This window comes from Triticum urartu, chromosome 7A, assembly GCF_056163025.1.
Source record: "Triticum urartu cultivar PI428250 chromosome 7A, HENAU_Tu73, whole genome shotgun sequence".
Lineage (NCBI taxonomy): Eukaryota > Viridiplantae > Streptophyta > Magnoliopsida > Poales > Poaceae > Triticum > Triticum urartu.
Genome location: NC_141879.1, coordinates 304,297,662 through 304,313,737, shown reverse-complemented (window position 1 = coordinate 304,313,737; position 16,076 = coordinate 304,297,662). Strand labels below are relative to the sequence as shown.

Below are 16,076 nucleotides of genomic sequence, written 5' to 3'. Positions count from 1 at the left end.
CAACACATCACGATGTGTTTGTCTGGTGAGGATCACTGGCATGTTTCCACTAGGGCTATTAACTACCTCATGTGATCCGTTGCAACCTAAGGGTGCATTAGGTGCTCCTAACTAGGCCTAACACGTTCTCATCTCTTAAGCTACTGACAGCAAGGAAAGGCGAGGCAGTTTACTCGATTATTGCTTGTTCTCGTCATACGTGCATGCTCAAATAGTTTTTTAATTGGGAATCCTAATTAATTGTTATGTAGTGCTAACTTGGCATGCTATTTCGAGGAGAGCAACATCCTTTCTACTCCCTCGGTTCCTAAATATAAGTCTTTGTAGAGATTTCACTATGGACTACATATGGAGCAAAATGAGTGAATCTACACTCTAAAATGCATCTACATACATCCGTATGCGGTCCATGGTGAAATCTCTACAAAGACTTATATTTAGTAACGAAGGAGTATTACATAGTGTTGAGGTCTTGATGAGCATATCATGCAATTGGCATGACCGTCTCATTAACTCACATCAAAGTGTTGCAGGTATAAATTGGAAGAAATAAATACATAGTACTTCCGTAACAGTCAATAGCGAAAATATTCTGAGTGAATTTGCCAGATCGCAACTAAAAAGAATATGATCCACATCGTAGTTAGTTATATGATTTTATCAGCAATGCAAGCTTTATCATTTGAACTGAATAACAATGTAGATATATACCAAAATATTAACTGAGCATACCATGGCCAGCATTTAAGCTAAGAAGGAAATTTGGCTAGTCGATTTATGTGCTAAGTACAGACATCAATCATGTTGGTTTCGGCCTGGTATGTCCCATGCATGACCAGTGAGATCCACAAAATAAGGATTGTGTACTAACCATGAATCTTAAGGCAGGTATGAAGCAACCGGTAACTTTGCAATGTTTACCTGTGAAAGAAACCTGCATGTAGGTCTAACATCACTGACGTTATCGTTTACCGCAAAGATGTAACCTGTAAACAAATCGCTTAGTTCCTAATTAACAACCAAACAAATACTTGACGGATTGACAGCATACGCATTTCATTTTGTCATGCATATCCATCACAAAGCCCCAGAGAGATTACTATCAATATCACAAAATTTGAAACGGATCAAAATTTGGTTTCTCTTTCTATACTTAATTTCTGTACATTTACCGAAAAAGGGTTTCCCCCCGCTTTATATTATAAAGCCAGCATCATCATAACATCCGGACAGACCGATACAACGCACACCACCACCGCACACAACACACACACCCAAGACATGATACAAAGGTGTCGAGCACCGTCCCCCAATGCCACCGCCAACCAAGCTAACTAAAAATGACGAAGGATAACCGCTTGAAGAGGACGGAGACCTTCGAGGAGGGGGGATACGGTCATGAGAGAGCAGGGACTCCAAGACAGTGCCTCCTAGAAGGGGACGCCCACGGATAGCCGCACCGTCCGATCCATAGATCAAGTTTTCACCCGGAGTCACATGCGAGGGGTAGGAGCACCGCCACGGCGCCTTCATGAAGGATACGACGACCACGGCCGCCGCCACCGTCGGCCAGTACAAGGACTGGGCAAGTGATAAACTCCGGCGCTCGCACCCCTCCGACATACCCTCGCTCTGCTAACCAGCCGCAACCAAGCCCCCCGCGAGGCCATGGTTGCCCGCCCACACCCGAGACGTAGGTTCCGTCCACGAACGCCACGCCTCCCACCGCCAGGGCCGCCGCCCAACATCCAAACACCCCCAAGATCATCCAAAAGGGTCAACTTTGGACCAAGGGGACACACCAGACCGACGAGCCGCAGAATGTATCCCACCTTGAAGATCGCCAGCGCTACAGCCGCCCGCACGCGGCCGGGGAAAGGGGGAGGTGGGGGAGCGGACGCATCCAGACCGGCACACCCCTGTGTCGGTGACGGGGGCCCGAGCACATCGGCGTCGCCCATCCCTCCAGCAAAATCCCTCCCCCCGGACACACCCCTGTGCCGCCCCGCCTCGGCGCCCAGCGCAGAGCCGCACAAGGCCACCAACACAGCCCCAGCCACCGGCAAGGAGTGCCCACCAGGACTGCCGCCCACCCCCGAGGAAGCTCACCGGGGAGTCCAACCGCGCCGCCGTCGCCGACCAGCCGGCGGGACGCCTGGAAACCGAGCAGCCCGCCCACCTGCCACAGCCGCTGCGCCTCCGCCCCTACCATCCATGGCCACGGCAGAGGCGGACGCCCGCAGCCCACGCCGCTCCCGGCCCGCGCCGCCTGGGCCCAGATCTGGCGCACGCCGACAGGGTCAAAGCCGCCGGAGCCCACCGCGCCCCACCATGCCTCAGCCCCTTCACGCCGCCACCCGCAGCCCGCGTCTCCGCCGCCTCCTGCTGCTGCCACGCCGCCGTGCCCCGAGGGAAGCGCTGCGCCGCCACCCGATCTTGGATCCCGCGACCGTCGACCCGGGCGGGGGAAGGAGGAACACCCTGCCGCCGCCCGCGCTGGCAGGGCTTAGCCCACCAGCACGTCAGGGCGGCGGCGAGGGGAGGGAAGCACGAGAAGGAGGGCCGCAGGCCGGGGTTAGGGTCCCCCCCCCCCCCCGGCGCTCGCGGGAGCGTCACGGGAGGGGAGGGAGGGGCAACCTCTATTTCACCGTTTCCCTTTCTGTACATTTGTACTGTATACATATGGAAAAACTGCATCAAGATCAGAACATCCTCAAAAAGGCGGATGCCAATTGCAGGGCATAGAGTGACGTGGAGTACCTATGAGCTAAGAATGTTTAGGAGAGAAACTCTATTCTGAATTAATTTCCTGCTCCATTCTAAAGATCTCTGGTAAGCATGTACAGAAACACGCTTTTGATGTGTGCCAATAAGCATATAAAGCATTGGTTGTTGTTTGTGTACTGAGAAATACTATAGGAAAGGAACAAACTTTGCGCCCTCGCAAGTTTGGATTAGGTCTTGCCCAAATTATTGTTAATCCTGTGGGACAAAAGCAGAGTTGTGGCTCCAAATTACATGTTTGTGCTATTTTTTTGGCTAAAATTCTTAAATGATGCATCTGGTGACGATATTATAATTTGAGTATACTAATTTGGACTTTGTTGCATTCTGAAGCAAGAAATATATTCACTTGTAGTGCCAGACTCCACAGCCATGTGGTGGTGGTGGAGACGTTATGACTTTGATCTGGCATGTTTCATGCATAAGGAGCAAGATCGACTAACCAAGAATATCAAAATAAACTATACTCGGATCACAAACACATCTTCAAGCATGAAATGGTCTAATGGATCAAAACTTTGGTTTCTCTTTCTATATTTCCTGTACATTTATACTGTATAGTGTATACATATGGGAAAATTGTATGAAGATCAGCTATTCCTTAAAAGGCGGATGCCAACCACAGGGCGTCAAGAGTGACTTGGGAGTATCTATGAGCTAAGAATGTTGAGTAGAGAAACTCTGCTCTGGAGTAATTTCCTGAACAGATGTCCTGCTCCACTCTCAAGATCTCCGATACTGCACCATAGCTCCTGCAATTGCTCCTCCTTGCATACAACTGCCTTCTTTTTGTGAAATGCCTTGGAAACAAGAGACTGTTTAGGCATTTCAATTTGCTTCGACAAGAGATGGAGTGTGGACTCCAGCAGAGAGACAGATATCTCTCTGGCCTTGGTCAATAGCATGACCATCTTGCAATGTGCAGGAGTCTTTTTTGTGGTCTTCTTGAAATAATTCTTGGCCTTCTTCGCCAAGCGGGTGTAAGACTGGATCTTGGCTGGAGCAGCTGCATCATCCCCTTTTCTCAGAGCCACTTGCAGCTCTTGGATGATGACCTTCATTTCGACGAAGATCTCTTGCATGTTACTGTAGAGGTCCAACAACTCAAGAGAGCATTCCATCTCTCCATCCAACATCTTCCTCTGCTGAGAGGAGCTAACTTGATTGCTTGGTAGGCAAATAATCTCTTCAACACCATTGTAGATGTCTCCAAGCCTCCTCAGACCATCACACATCGTGCCGATGGTGATGGAAGAAGAGATGCTTGCCTCTAGGCTCAGCAGTTCTTGCTCAACCTCGGTCTCATTGGCCTGAGGCCTAGAAGGCAAACTTATGGATCTCATGTGGAAAGCCATATCTAATCTGGAAGCTTTTCTATGTATTGTTGTGAAAGAGAGAAGAGGAGAACAACTTCTGGTTTGATGTACCATTCAGCAGAGGCCTATATATACAGAAGTGTATAAGCAGTAGCAGTCCACTGGTAGACATGAAGAATCGCGCCATTACATCTCCCAGATGCTGTCTTCTATGGCTTGAGATCTGGCAGCAACATCTCAATTACAACAGCCAAGTCGTCTCATGTTTAGTACATTTTTTAGTGTGTCCACTGTCCTAGAGATGAGCCATCCTATTATCATGTTCCAACAATCAGCAGCAAGAACCAGCAGTGTGGTGAAGTCTGGCGGTGGATCTTGGTATTATTGCGTGCTCATGACATTTTTTTTATGGATTGCTAACACAGCATATTTAGCTGTGAGCGTGTAATGCTGGCTGCCGCCCTGTCGTCCGTTCTGGTATTTTCTTTGGTGGAAACTCTTGCTAATCACAAACTGAAGCTTCGTCGCTGGTGCTGGCATGCTATGGTGATAGAAAACATGATCCACTTGACAAGGATCATGGGCAGGTTATTGGATCAATATTTTATCCCTATTCTTTTTGTTTAAACCACCCACCGTGTGAGTAACATGACAATTTCATATCAAACCATTGTCGAAATGAGCCTTTGGTGTGTGCCCCTGGACATATACTTTTATTATGATTTTCACACAACATTTACCCATTATTCATACTTATTGAGTATCAAACATCAGCCGTCTTTATTTTTTCTGAATTGCAAGTAAAAAAAACCTTCCTTGTAAATTTATCTTTTCTTCTGGCTTTTGCTTCTCATTTGAATTTGTTCATTTGATGCATAGTCAGATCTCGAGAGAAGCCATGTGCTGTGTAGAAAAGTTTAGCGCATTACGTGCACCTACATTGAGCTTATCCTGTGACACGTTGCATTTACTTGCTGCAATAATGTTGAAACAGATATATTTAGTACCCTGTAGATGAATAAACAGGTTCATTTTTGGCTAAATAGATGAATAAATAGTTGGATTTAATTCTATGCATGCTGTCAGTCTGGTTGATGTTCGTGGGCCAGCGAAGATTGGTTTTTGTTAGATGTGTATAGTTCATTGTGCACATCCCCATCGTATAAGGGGTCTTTCTGCACTTTACCACATCTGTATATGTACTGGCCATTGGCCCTCAGTAAAGAGTAGTTGCTCATTCCTAACATGGTATCAGATGCTTAGATTCCTCTCCTGATCCAGCACGCTCGCAACTCCGTGCTCCCTCTTCCTAGTCTACCTCGTTTCCATTCCGACCAACCTTTCCGGCAATTGCTGTTACGGTCGCCGTTGCCATCTGCCGCTGTGCCGGCCACCGCAGCCGCTTCTGGCCCGGCCGGCCAAGCCTCCCATGGCTACAGCGCCGCTCCTACCCCCTCCCCCCCCACTTGTCCCCCCCCCCCCCCCCCGTCGTGCCGCTGCTGGCCCCCGCTTGAGCGGCTCCCTTCCACGCTGGGTGGGCGAGCGAGAGCGAAAGGGCTTCGAGCGCCTCTCCCGCCCTCCTTGCCGCGTGGGCGAGCGAGAGGGATTCGAGCGGGATCCTCTGCCTCCCCTGCCCGATCCGGTCGATCCCAATCCAGTCGATCCGGTCGGGGCAGGTGGATCCGGTCCCAGGGCGCTCCTCCCGCTCCCTTGGCTCGCGCCGGCCCAACCTCTCGGTCGGCTGCGTTCGATCCACTTCTGCTTCGAGCGTACTCTGCTCGATCTCCTGAGTTGACTCAAAAAAAAGAGCAACAACACCAGAGTGACTTCCTCATGTCCTCTTCGGGCTATGTCGCGGTTTCTCGGTGCTCGGTGATCTTCGATGGCACCAACTATGCTGAGTTTGTGGGCTTCATGCGCATTCATATGCGTGGACTCCTTTTGTGGGGTGTTATTTCTGGTGAGGTCCCCTGCCCGCCATGCCCTGTTGCGCCAGTGGCCCCAATCCCACTGGTGTCGCAGGTCCTTGCTGCTGATGCCTCTCAGGCTGATCGGGATGCCGCCAAGGCTCTAGATGATACTGCAGTCGATGCTTATGATCAGCAGTTGTCAGCATATTCTGATGCTCTTTCTGTCTACCGGGACGATTTGTCTGCTTACACTCAGTGGTGCAATGATGTTGCTCGAGCTGCTGCTGTTCTCACTGCGAGTGTCCTCCCTCAGTTTGCTTCGGAGTTCATGGGCCTCAGCACTGTTGCCGCAATGTGGTCCTATCTTTGTCAGCGCTATCAGCCCTCTGGTGATGCCCTCTACCTTTCTGTGGTGCGCCAGGAGCATGCTCTTCAGCAGGGTGACTCGTCTGTGGATGAGTTCTATTCACAGTGCTCTGCCATCTGGCATCAGCTTGACTCACTAGGGACAGTTGTTTGTGGCACTTGTCGTTGCTGTCAGACTACGCGGTCTGACTTGGAGTTTCAGAGGGTTCATGAGTTCTTATCTCGCCTCCGGTCTGAGTTTGAGCCTCGTCGTGCTCACCTGCTTGCTCGTGGTCGTGTTCCTATCTCGGAGGTGCTTGCCGAGCTTCGTGCTGAGGAGACCCGTCTTCGCTCTGCAGGGTTACTTGTGGTTTCTTCAGTGTTGGTCGCCCGAGCTCCTGTGTCCTCTGCTCGTCTCACTGCTCCACCACTTCTTCCTACTCCTTCAGGGGGGTGACACGCTCTCCGTATGCTGAGAAGAGTATGTCGCGCCGTGACACCTTCTGTGGTTACTGCTCTCGGTCAGGTCACCCAGAGTCTGACTGTCGCCAGAAGAAGCGAGACCGGAGGCGCTCCTTTTCCGGCGGCACTCCAGCGTCTTCCTCGACTCCGTCACTCATTGATCAGGACATTGTACTCCTCAAGCGTCTACTTGCCTCCTCCGGCTCCTCGTCGACTGGTCCAGCTGCTGCTGTGACTGCATCCACTTCTCCACCACCGCAGGCCTCTACACAGTCAGGTACATCTTCGTGGGTTCTGGATTCTGGAGCCTCCTTCCATATGTCTTCTGATTCTTCTGTGTTGTCTTCCCTCTGACCTCTGGATTCTCATGTTAATGTTCTTACCGTCGATGGCACACCTCTTCCTGTTGCTAGCCGTGGTCTTCTTTCCACTCCATCTTTTTCTGTTCCCAGTGTTTCACATGTTCCTCGCCTTACCATGAATCTTTTTTCCGCTGCCCAACTCACTGATTCTGGTTGTCGTGTCATTCTTGATACCGACTCTTGCTCCATTCAGGATCATCGCACCAAGGCTTTGGTTGGTGCTGGCCCTCGGCGCCGTGAGTCAGAGGGCCTTTGGGAGGTTGATTGGCTTTATGTTTCTTCCGCTGCCACTACTTCTGCCAAATCCATGCTCTTGCTGCCTCTTCATCTGCGTCCTTCTAGCAGTGGCATCATCGTCTTGGTCACCTCTTTGGCTCTCGTTTGTCTTCTTTAGTTCGTCAGGGCCTCTTGGGGTCTGTATCTGGAGATGTCTCCCTGCATTGTAATGGTTGCAGACTTGGAAAACAGACTCAGTTACCTTATCCTACTAGTGCGTCTGTATCTCAGCGTCCATTTGACTTAGTTCATTCTGATGTCTGGGGTCCTGCTCCCTTTGATTCGAAAGGTGGTCATCGCTACTATGTCTTGTTTATTGATGATTTTTCTCGCTACACTTGGCTCTACTTCATGAAATCTCGTAGCGAGGTTCTCCCTATATACAAACGATTTGTTGCCATGGTTCACACTCAGTTTTACACGCAGATTCGTACCTTCCGTGCTGACTCCGCTGGCGAGTATATCTCTCAGCTGTTGTGTGGTTTTCTTGCGGAACAGGGTACTTGAGGGAGTCCTGGATTAGGGGGTATCCGGGCAGCCGGATTATATCCTTCGGCCGGACTGTTGGACTATGAAGGTACAAGATTGAAGACGTCGTCCCGTGTCCGGATGGGACTCTACTTGGCGTGGAAGGCAAGCCAGGCAATACGGATATGTATATCTCCTCCTTTGTAACCGACCTTGTGTAACCCTAGCCCCCTCCGGTGTCTATATAAACCGGAGGGTTTTAGTCCTCAGGACAACATACAATCATACCATAGGCTAGCTTCTAGGGTTTAGCCTCTCCGATCTCATGGTAGATCAACTCTTGTAATACTCATATCATCAAGAATAAATCAAGCAGGACGTAGGGTTTTACCTCCATCAAGAGGGCCCGAACCTGGGTAAAACATCGTGTCCCCTGCCTCCTGTTAGCATCCGCCTTAGACGCACAGTTCGGAACCCCCTACCCGAGATCCGCCGGTTTTGACACCGACAATACTCTTGCCCAGTTCTCATGTCCTGGTGCTCATGCTCAGAATGGCGTTGCCGAACGTAAGCATCGTCATTTGCTTGAAACGGCTCGTGTGCCAATGATTGATGCATCCCTTCCACCCCATTTTTGGGCTGAGGCTGTTTCCGCATCCACCTATTGTTGGGGAACATAGTAATTTCAAAATTTTCCTACGCACACGCAAGAACATGGTGATGCATAGCAACGAGAGGGGAGAGTGTTGTATACGTACCCTCGTAGACCAGGAACGGAAGTGTTGACACAATGTAGAGGAAGTAGTCGTACGTCTTCCCGATCCGACCGATCCAAGTACCGAACGTACGGCACCTCCGAGTTTTGCACACGTTCAACTCGGTGACATCCCTCGAGCTCTGATCCAGCCGAGTGTTGAGGGAGAGTTTTGTCAGCACGATGGCGTTCAAGCAGGTCAAGCAGGCTCTTCGGCGTTTCTCTGAACCTAAGATACAGGCCATGGGAGAGGAACTAGCCAAGTTATTGGAGGCTGGATTCATCAGGGAGATAAAACACCCGGACTGGCTAGCAAACCTGGTACCAAAGAAGGGCAAATCCTGGCGCCTATGTGTCGATTTCAAGGACCTCAACAAGGCTTGCCCAAAGGATCCCTTCCCCCTCCCCCGCATTGATCAAATTATTGACGCTACCGCAGGACACGAGTCATTGTGTTTCCTCGACGCATACTCTGGCTACCACCAAATCAAGATGGCGGAGTCCGACCAAGCTGCAACGGCATTTATAACACCATACGACCCCTTCTGTTTCAACACAATGCCTTTCGGGCTCAAAAACACCGGCGCAACATATCAGCGCATGATCCAGACTTGTCTGGAGAAATAGATCGGCAAAACAGTAGAGGCATACGTAGATGATGTGGTCGTTAAAACTAAACACGTCGACTCTCTAATAGACGACTTGAGGCTCACATTCGACAATCTCCGAACATACGATATCAAGCTCAATCCGGAAAAATACGTTTTCGGCATACCAGCAGGAAAACTCTTGGGCTTCATTGTCTCCAGTAGAGGGATTGAAGCTAATCCGGCCAAAATCCGAGCTCTGTCATAGTTGGCTATCCCAACGGACCTCAAACAAATCCAGAAACTGACTGGATGTGTGGCGGCTCTCATCCGCTTTATCTCCCGCTTAGGAGAAAAGGCTTTACCCCTTTATCGCCTCCTTCAGCGCACCGAACACTTCGAGTGGACGGACGCTGCCACAGCCGGATTGGAAGAAATAAAAGCCATTTTGGCAACCAACCCAATCCTGGCCGCGCCAAACTTCGGCGAACCAATGTTGTTGTACATTGCGGCAACCCATCAAGTTGTAAGCGCAGTGCTCGTCGTCGAACGAGAAGCTGACGGACATAAATTCCCTTTTCAAAAGTCGGTATACTATGTATCCACTGTCCTCACTCCATGCAAATCACGGTACCCACATTATCAAAAGATATCTTATGCGCTATTCATGGCATCCCGGAAGCTGCGACACTGCTTTCAAGAGTGTTCAATTTCAGTAGCCTCGGAAGTGCCACTTAATGATATTATAAACAACCGCGATACTACAGGCCAGATTGCCAAATGGGCCATTGAGCTCCTCCCGTTCGACATAACATACAAACCTCGGCGAGCCATTAAGTCGCAAGTATTGGCCGACTTTGTCGCCGAATGGACGGAGGTCGAACTCCCTAAAGAGTACGGCGCATACTCCAATTGGATCATGCACTTCGACGATTCTAAAATGCTGGCTGGTCTAGGGGCTGGCGTCGTCCTGACGTCCCCAACAGGAGATACCATTCAGTACGTACTGCAAATATTGTATACAGACTCCAACAACGCAGCCAAATACGAAGCTCTGTTGCATGGTCTTCGGATGGTAGTCTCCATGGGCATTCAACGCCTGGAGGTGCGTGGGGATTCAAACCTCGCAATATCCCAAATAAATGGAGACTTTGACGCCAAGGATCCAAAAATGGCGGCCTATCAAAACGTCGTCCTAAAAATGTCAGCTCGGTTCGAGGGGCTCGAATTTCACCATGTGGCTCGGGAAAACAATCAGGCGGCGGATATCCTCGCCCGCATCAGCGCAAAACGCGATGTGGTCCCCCCCCAACATATTTTTGGAGAGGCTTTTCAAGCCATCCGTAGTATGGGAAGGGGACACCGGTAACAATAGTCTGGACCCGGCCAAAATACCCGATACTGAACACTCTGACACAATCGGAGGATCCGCCACCGAAATAACACCTTCGGCCCACGTAATAATGGCCATCATTGCCCCATGGACAGAACCATTCCTGGCCTATCTAACTAGACAGGAACTTCCGGAGGACCAAAATGAGGCACGCTGCATAGTGCGGCGATCCAAGGCCTACAGGGTCCATGAGGGAGAATTGTACAAAAAAAGCACTACCGGAGTCCTTCAAAGGTGCATCTCCGAAGAGGAAGGGCGGAACCTTTTGGCAGAAATTCACGCCGGACTCGGCGGTCACCACACCGCAGCCCGGGCTCTTGTAAGCAAGGCCTTCCGTACAGGATTCTATTGGCCAACTGCCCGGGCAGATGCACAGGACTTGGTCCAACGTTGCGCCGATTGTCAGCTCTTTGCAAATCAAAGCTATATGCTACCCACCGCCCTCCAAACAATCCCCATTACGTGGCCCTTCGTGGTCTGGGGGCTTGACATGGTTGGACCCCTTAAAGGGGGAACCTACAAGAAAAAATACTTACTGGTCATGGTGGATAAATTCACCAAATGGATAGAGGCCAAACCTATTAAAATAGTCGAATTCGGACCAGTGATAGATTTCATATCCGGGGTCGTACATCATTATAGCGTCCCCCACAGCATCATCACTGGCAACGACACGAACTTCACGGTCGATGAGGTAAAACTCTGGTGCAGCAAAATGGGCATCAAGCTCGATTATGCTTCAGTCTATCACCCACAAACCAACGGCCAAGTTGAACGAGCAAACGGTCTTATAATGAGCGGCATTAAACCCAGATTAGTGCATTCCTTAACGGAGTCTAACACGCACTGGGTAGAGGAGCTCGACTCCGTACTCTGGGGGCTGCGGACCACGCCGAATCATAGTATCGGATATACACCCTTCTTTATGGTGTACGGCGCAGAGGCAGTCTTGCCCTGTGACATAATTCACGACTCACCTCGAGTGCGCATGTACGAAGAAAGAGAAGCCGAGCTCGATCGGCAGGACAGTCTGGACACCCTGGAGGAGGAGCGCGACGTAGCAAAAGCCCGTTCCGCATTTTATCAGCAACAGGCTCGCAGATACCAAAGCAGAGAAGTACGGGCCAAAACTTATAACATTGCCGAACTAGTTCTACGCCTGCCGGATAAGAAAAAGAATAAGCTCGAGCCCAAATGGGAAGGTCCCTTCATTATTGACCAAGTTCTAACCGGTGGAGCGTACCGACTACGGGATGCATCGACTAATCGACTCGAGCCGAACCCATGGAACGCGGCCAGGCTCCGAAGATTCTACGCCTAGCACCGGACTCTATGTTTGTCCCCTTCCTCTGTCTATCTTTTGCATATAAATTATCTGTCTTTTTTTCTTTCTTTCTTTTCTTCTTTCTCTAGGCCTTCAAGGGCCAACTTGTGCCTCGCTTGCACATTATAGATGCGCTAGCCGCGCTCATCATACCTGGGGGCTTCTTTCACAAAAGCTTAATTATTTATCTGGGCCTCATGCCCCGCACATGTGTTATACTTCCACATGTACCTTTTTTTCGCCATTATATGCATCGATATGACTTAAGTTTTGGCCAAGCTGGGTTGCCTGGCTCTTGTATTTATGCCCTACGTTCCCGTTAATTCGGCTAAGGCATAAGGGGAGCACCTCTGCGATTGTTACTGCCGTGTCAGCCAGATGTGTACCTCAGACTGGGTGAAGCCGAAAGCTAGTGTTCTTAAGGGAATGTTCGGTCGGTGAACAAAAGATGATTTTTATTTATTTTCCTTATGTGCCCCAAAATGTTTTTTCCTGCGCTTCCTATCGCAGTCCGGTCATGCACTTTAGGGCATGCGTACCCAGGGAAACGAACACTTAATGGAACTATTCTCCCTGGAAGATGTTTCTTACTACCCATGTAATATAACATAACTAGTTGGGCACTTGTCTGTTCAAGCACTAATGACCCCTACGCCTGGTCTCCACGCATACCCCGGTTCTTATATAACTGAGCGGGTATTCGGATACACTCCGGACTATCGGGTCCTGAGGTTAAAGCGAAAAGGTCCGCCATGACAAATGATCTACAATCCGGCTAGAAGGAATTATACATGTCACTTTAATTGCATAGTCATGCAGACTGACTAAATTCCTCTTCTATACCATTCAACAGGCGGTTTAGCCTACAATCATGTTGGGGATACTTTGCGACTAATTCTACTTGCCCATAAACTAAGCTAACAGGAATCTCTTCCCCGTCGGGCCCCACAGGTCCGACCTCGGCCATGTGATTTGGGTCAGCCTTGGTATACCGTGTCTTCACCATGGCCCAGGCTTCCCTGGCACCTTGACGGCAAGCCGATATCTTCCATAATCGGAAGCGCCGCCGTGCTCCCTTGAGCTTCTCCGTAAGCTCTGCAATGCCTTCTGGCAAGGAGACGGATGGCCATAATGCCTGGGCAACACCTTGCATCACCTGCCGAACTTGTTCGTGCAGTTGTGAGAGCTCGGATAGAAGATCACCTGCAGACCTGGGCATTTCCTCCGCGGGGCGACCCGTCAGCATACCTACAGACATAACGCTGTTAGTCGGCTTCTTCGCCGAACTCCTTCAAAAGGATTCGTTCAAGCACTTACTGAAAATGCCGCGTCGCAGCCGCTTATTCTCCTTCTCGGAGTCTGCAAGCTGGGCTCGAACGTCTTTTAGTTCCACACTCAGCTTGGTATTGGCGTCTTGGAGATTGTTTTTCTCCTGCCTGACCTCAGTCAGCATGTGTTCGCCAGCCTGTAGCTGCCGCACAACATGCTGGTCCTCCGGATTCATCTGCAACATCTATTGTTAGATCTGCAGCCACGCCGCACACTATATGGTAACCATCCGTCTTTAAATGTTACCAGTGGGGGAATTTTTCGGTTCCTTCAATGCGGCAACAGCGGCCCGCAGTTGGGCCTTGCATTCCTCCAGCTCCTGTGACAGCCGAGTATTGTTCTCTGTAAGAACCTGCACAATAAAGATGATCCTTAAATCAGTTCTGCTAACTGTTTCAAGTCTCAGGGGCTACTAATACATATAATCGTTAGATTTACTTACCCGTACATCCTTTACATACTGATCCGTGGCTCTGGCTAGACCATCTTGAGCAGCACGGAGGTATGCCTCTCCAGAATTGAAGGCAACAAATGCCTCTGGTGAGAAACAAGCGTCGCAGAGTACGGCCCGACGGCGCCTATGATTCATGGCGCTTTCCACTTCTGAATTTGTGGCGGATAATCTATCCGCATCCTCTGTAGGAGGATTATCCTGCGCCCGCCCCATATCAGCTTCCGCCTCTATGTCCGGTCCTGGCGCCCGACTGGTGGAAGCGTGATTAGCAACATCGCCGGACATATTCCAGCGAGCATTTTTCTGTTAAAGAAATACGGGCATCATTACATTTCGAGAAAGACGACAACCACAGAGCGGGGTTTTTGTTATACCTTTGCGCTGGCGTCTCCGTCCTGACCGCCTTCCTTTTTGGCCTGCCCGGCCTTGGTGCCTCTTGTTGGCGAGTTGCTGCGGGTTCGGCAAGGCGTCTCGAATGCCTTCCCCTGTAAAAACGCCATATGTATGTGGTAGGTGAAGTGTCTAAAAGGGGATCCTAGTTTTTGGAGTTGGGATTTTTGGTTTTTCTTACGTGCGATGCAGGAAGCAGTCCGGGATAGTCGGCCGTAATGGCCACCATGGCGTCATCACAGCTCAGTTGATAGAACTGCCGATCTATCAGCTCCACGAATATGACTGGATCTTCTTCGAGTCCGGGATCGAGAGCCCGGTCAGGGTCCTCTGGTTGTGGAGATGGGCTGTTGACCTCCCTTATGGCTTTTCGTAGTTCCTGCTGCAAAAATGGCAAGGTGAGTGCCTACGATGAAGAATGCGGGAAGAATGGGAGTAAGGAGATATAACTCACCCAGCTCAGAGGGTTGTACATAGAGAATCCATCCCGCAGCTTGATGCGGAGGAACTCCTCTTCCTCTCCCTTGAACAGTTCGGACAGAATTTTTACCAAAGCGGCAGCGTTGTTCGGACCCTTACGCCCACAACGGGTGGCGTCATCTTCCCCGTTAAAACACCACAAGGGGTGCCCTCGATATTGAAGCGGTTGCACTCCCCGCATTATGCATATTGACATAACCTCGATTATTGTCAATCCTGATTGAGCTAGCGCTTTAATCCGGTTCATCAGGTAAAGGACTTCCCCGTTGTCTTCCTCCTGGGGGCTCCGTGGGAGCCAACTTTAGCGTTTCTTCAGAGGAGCATTGCTGAACTCGGGAAGGCCCCGCCGAACAGGGTCCGGAAGGGGGACGTCCTCCATATAAAACCTTCCGAAGGCCAGTCTTCGGATGTCTTCTTCGGAGTACCCGACAGGTATCCGGTTTCGGCGATGCGCCATATTTCGGCTCTGCCCACTTGATAAAGTGATCCCTTCTGTGTGCGAGGCACGAGGCAAAATAACCTTTTCCACAGCTTGAAATGATCCTCGCAGCCCAGGAACAACTCACAGAGGGCAACATAGCCGGCGATGTGTAAGATGGAAGCAGGGGTGAAATTATGTAGTTGGAGGCCATAAAACTCCAGGAGCCCGCGGAGGAATGGATGAATCAGAAATCCGAGTCCCCTCAATAGATAGGGGACAAGGCATACCCGCTCCCCCGAAGAGGGGCTGGGGAAGCTCTCCGCTTGCTCCCCGCCATTGTAGGTGGCGAGCCCGGCTCGGACGGGCACCATATACGTCGGAGGGAGAAATCCCTTAGTCTGCAGTTCGACTAATCGACTGTGTGGGACTGAACACCTCTCCCAATCACCGGGCTTAGGGCTACGGGGGCGGGAGGAGGAGCTGCGGAGGTGGGCCATGCTGGAATGGATCTTTCCGAAACACGCTCTGATGGATTCTCGCTGGGGGAGGATGGTATGGAACGGATCTAAGAATCCCCATCCCTTTAATAGACAATTTATTTATCTGGCTAGGGGGGCGAATGTAAAAATGCCCTGGCGCCTCGTATTTATTCGACGCGTAGGAGATAGCCCTTATTGGGCACAGAAGCCAAGAGGTTCAACATTTATGAGGCTGGACACTACTTACAAACACTCAAAAATTGGGGAAGAACCCGCCTTGCAATGCCGAAGACAACACTGCGCGCCGGACTCATCGTCATTGAAGCCTTCGGTCGGACTGTTGGACTATGAAGGTACAAGATTGAAGACTTCGTCCCGTGTCCGGATGGGACTCTACTTGGCGTGGAAGGCAAGCCAGGCAATACAGATATGTATATCTCCTCCTTTGTAACCGACATTGTGTAACCCTAGCCCCCTCTGGTGTCTATATAAACCGGAGGGTTTTAGTTCGTAGGACAACATACAATCATACCATAGGCTAG

General features: G+C 50.4%; 1 protein-coding gene and 1 pseudogene across 1 annotated transcript; one reads left to right on the top strand and one right to left on the bottom strand.

The window, feature by feature from the left end:
- Window positions 1-3,301: 3,301 nt before the first annotated feature.
- On the bottom strand, window positions 3,302-4,187 carry LOC147959388 (uncharacterized). Its single transcript, XM_087533031.1, has one exon. The coding sequence runs from the start codon at window positions 4,137-4,139 to the stop codon at window positions 3,435-3,437; it is 705 nt and encodes a 234-aa protein (XP_087389157.1). The 5' UTR covers window positions 4,140-4,187; the 3' UTR covers window positions 3,302-3,434.
- Window positions 4,188-5,933: 1,746 nt separating this feature from the next.
- LOC147959387 (uncharacterized) lies at window positions 5,934-7,146 on the top strand (annotated as a pseudogene).
- Window positions 7,147-16,076: the final 8,930 nt, after the last annotated feature.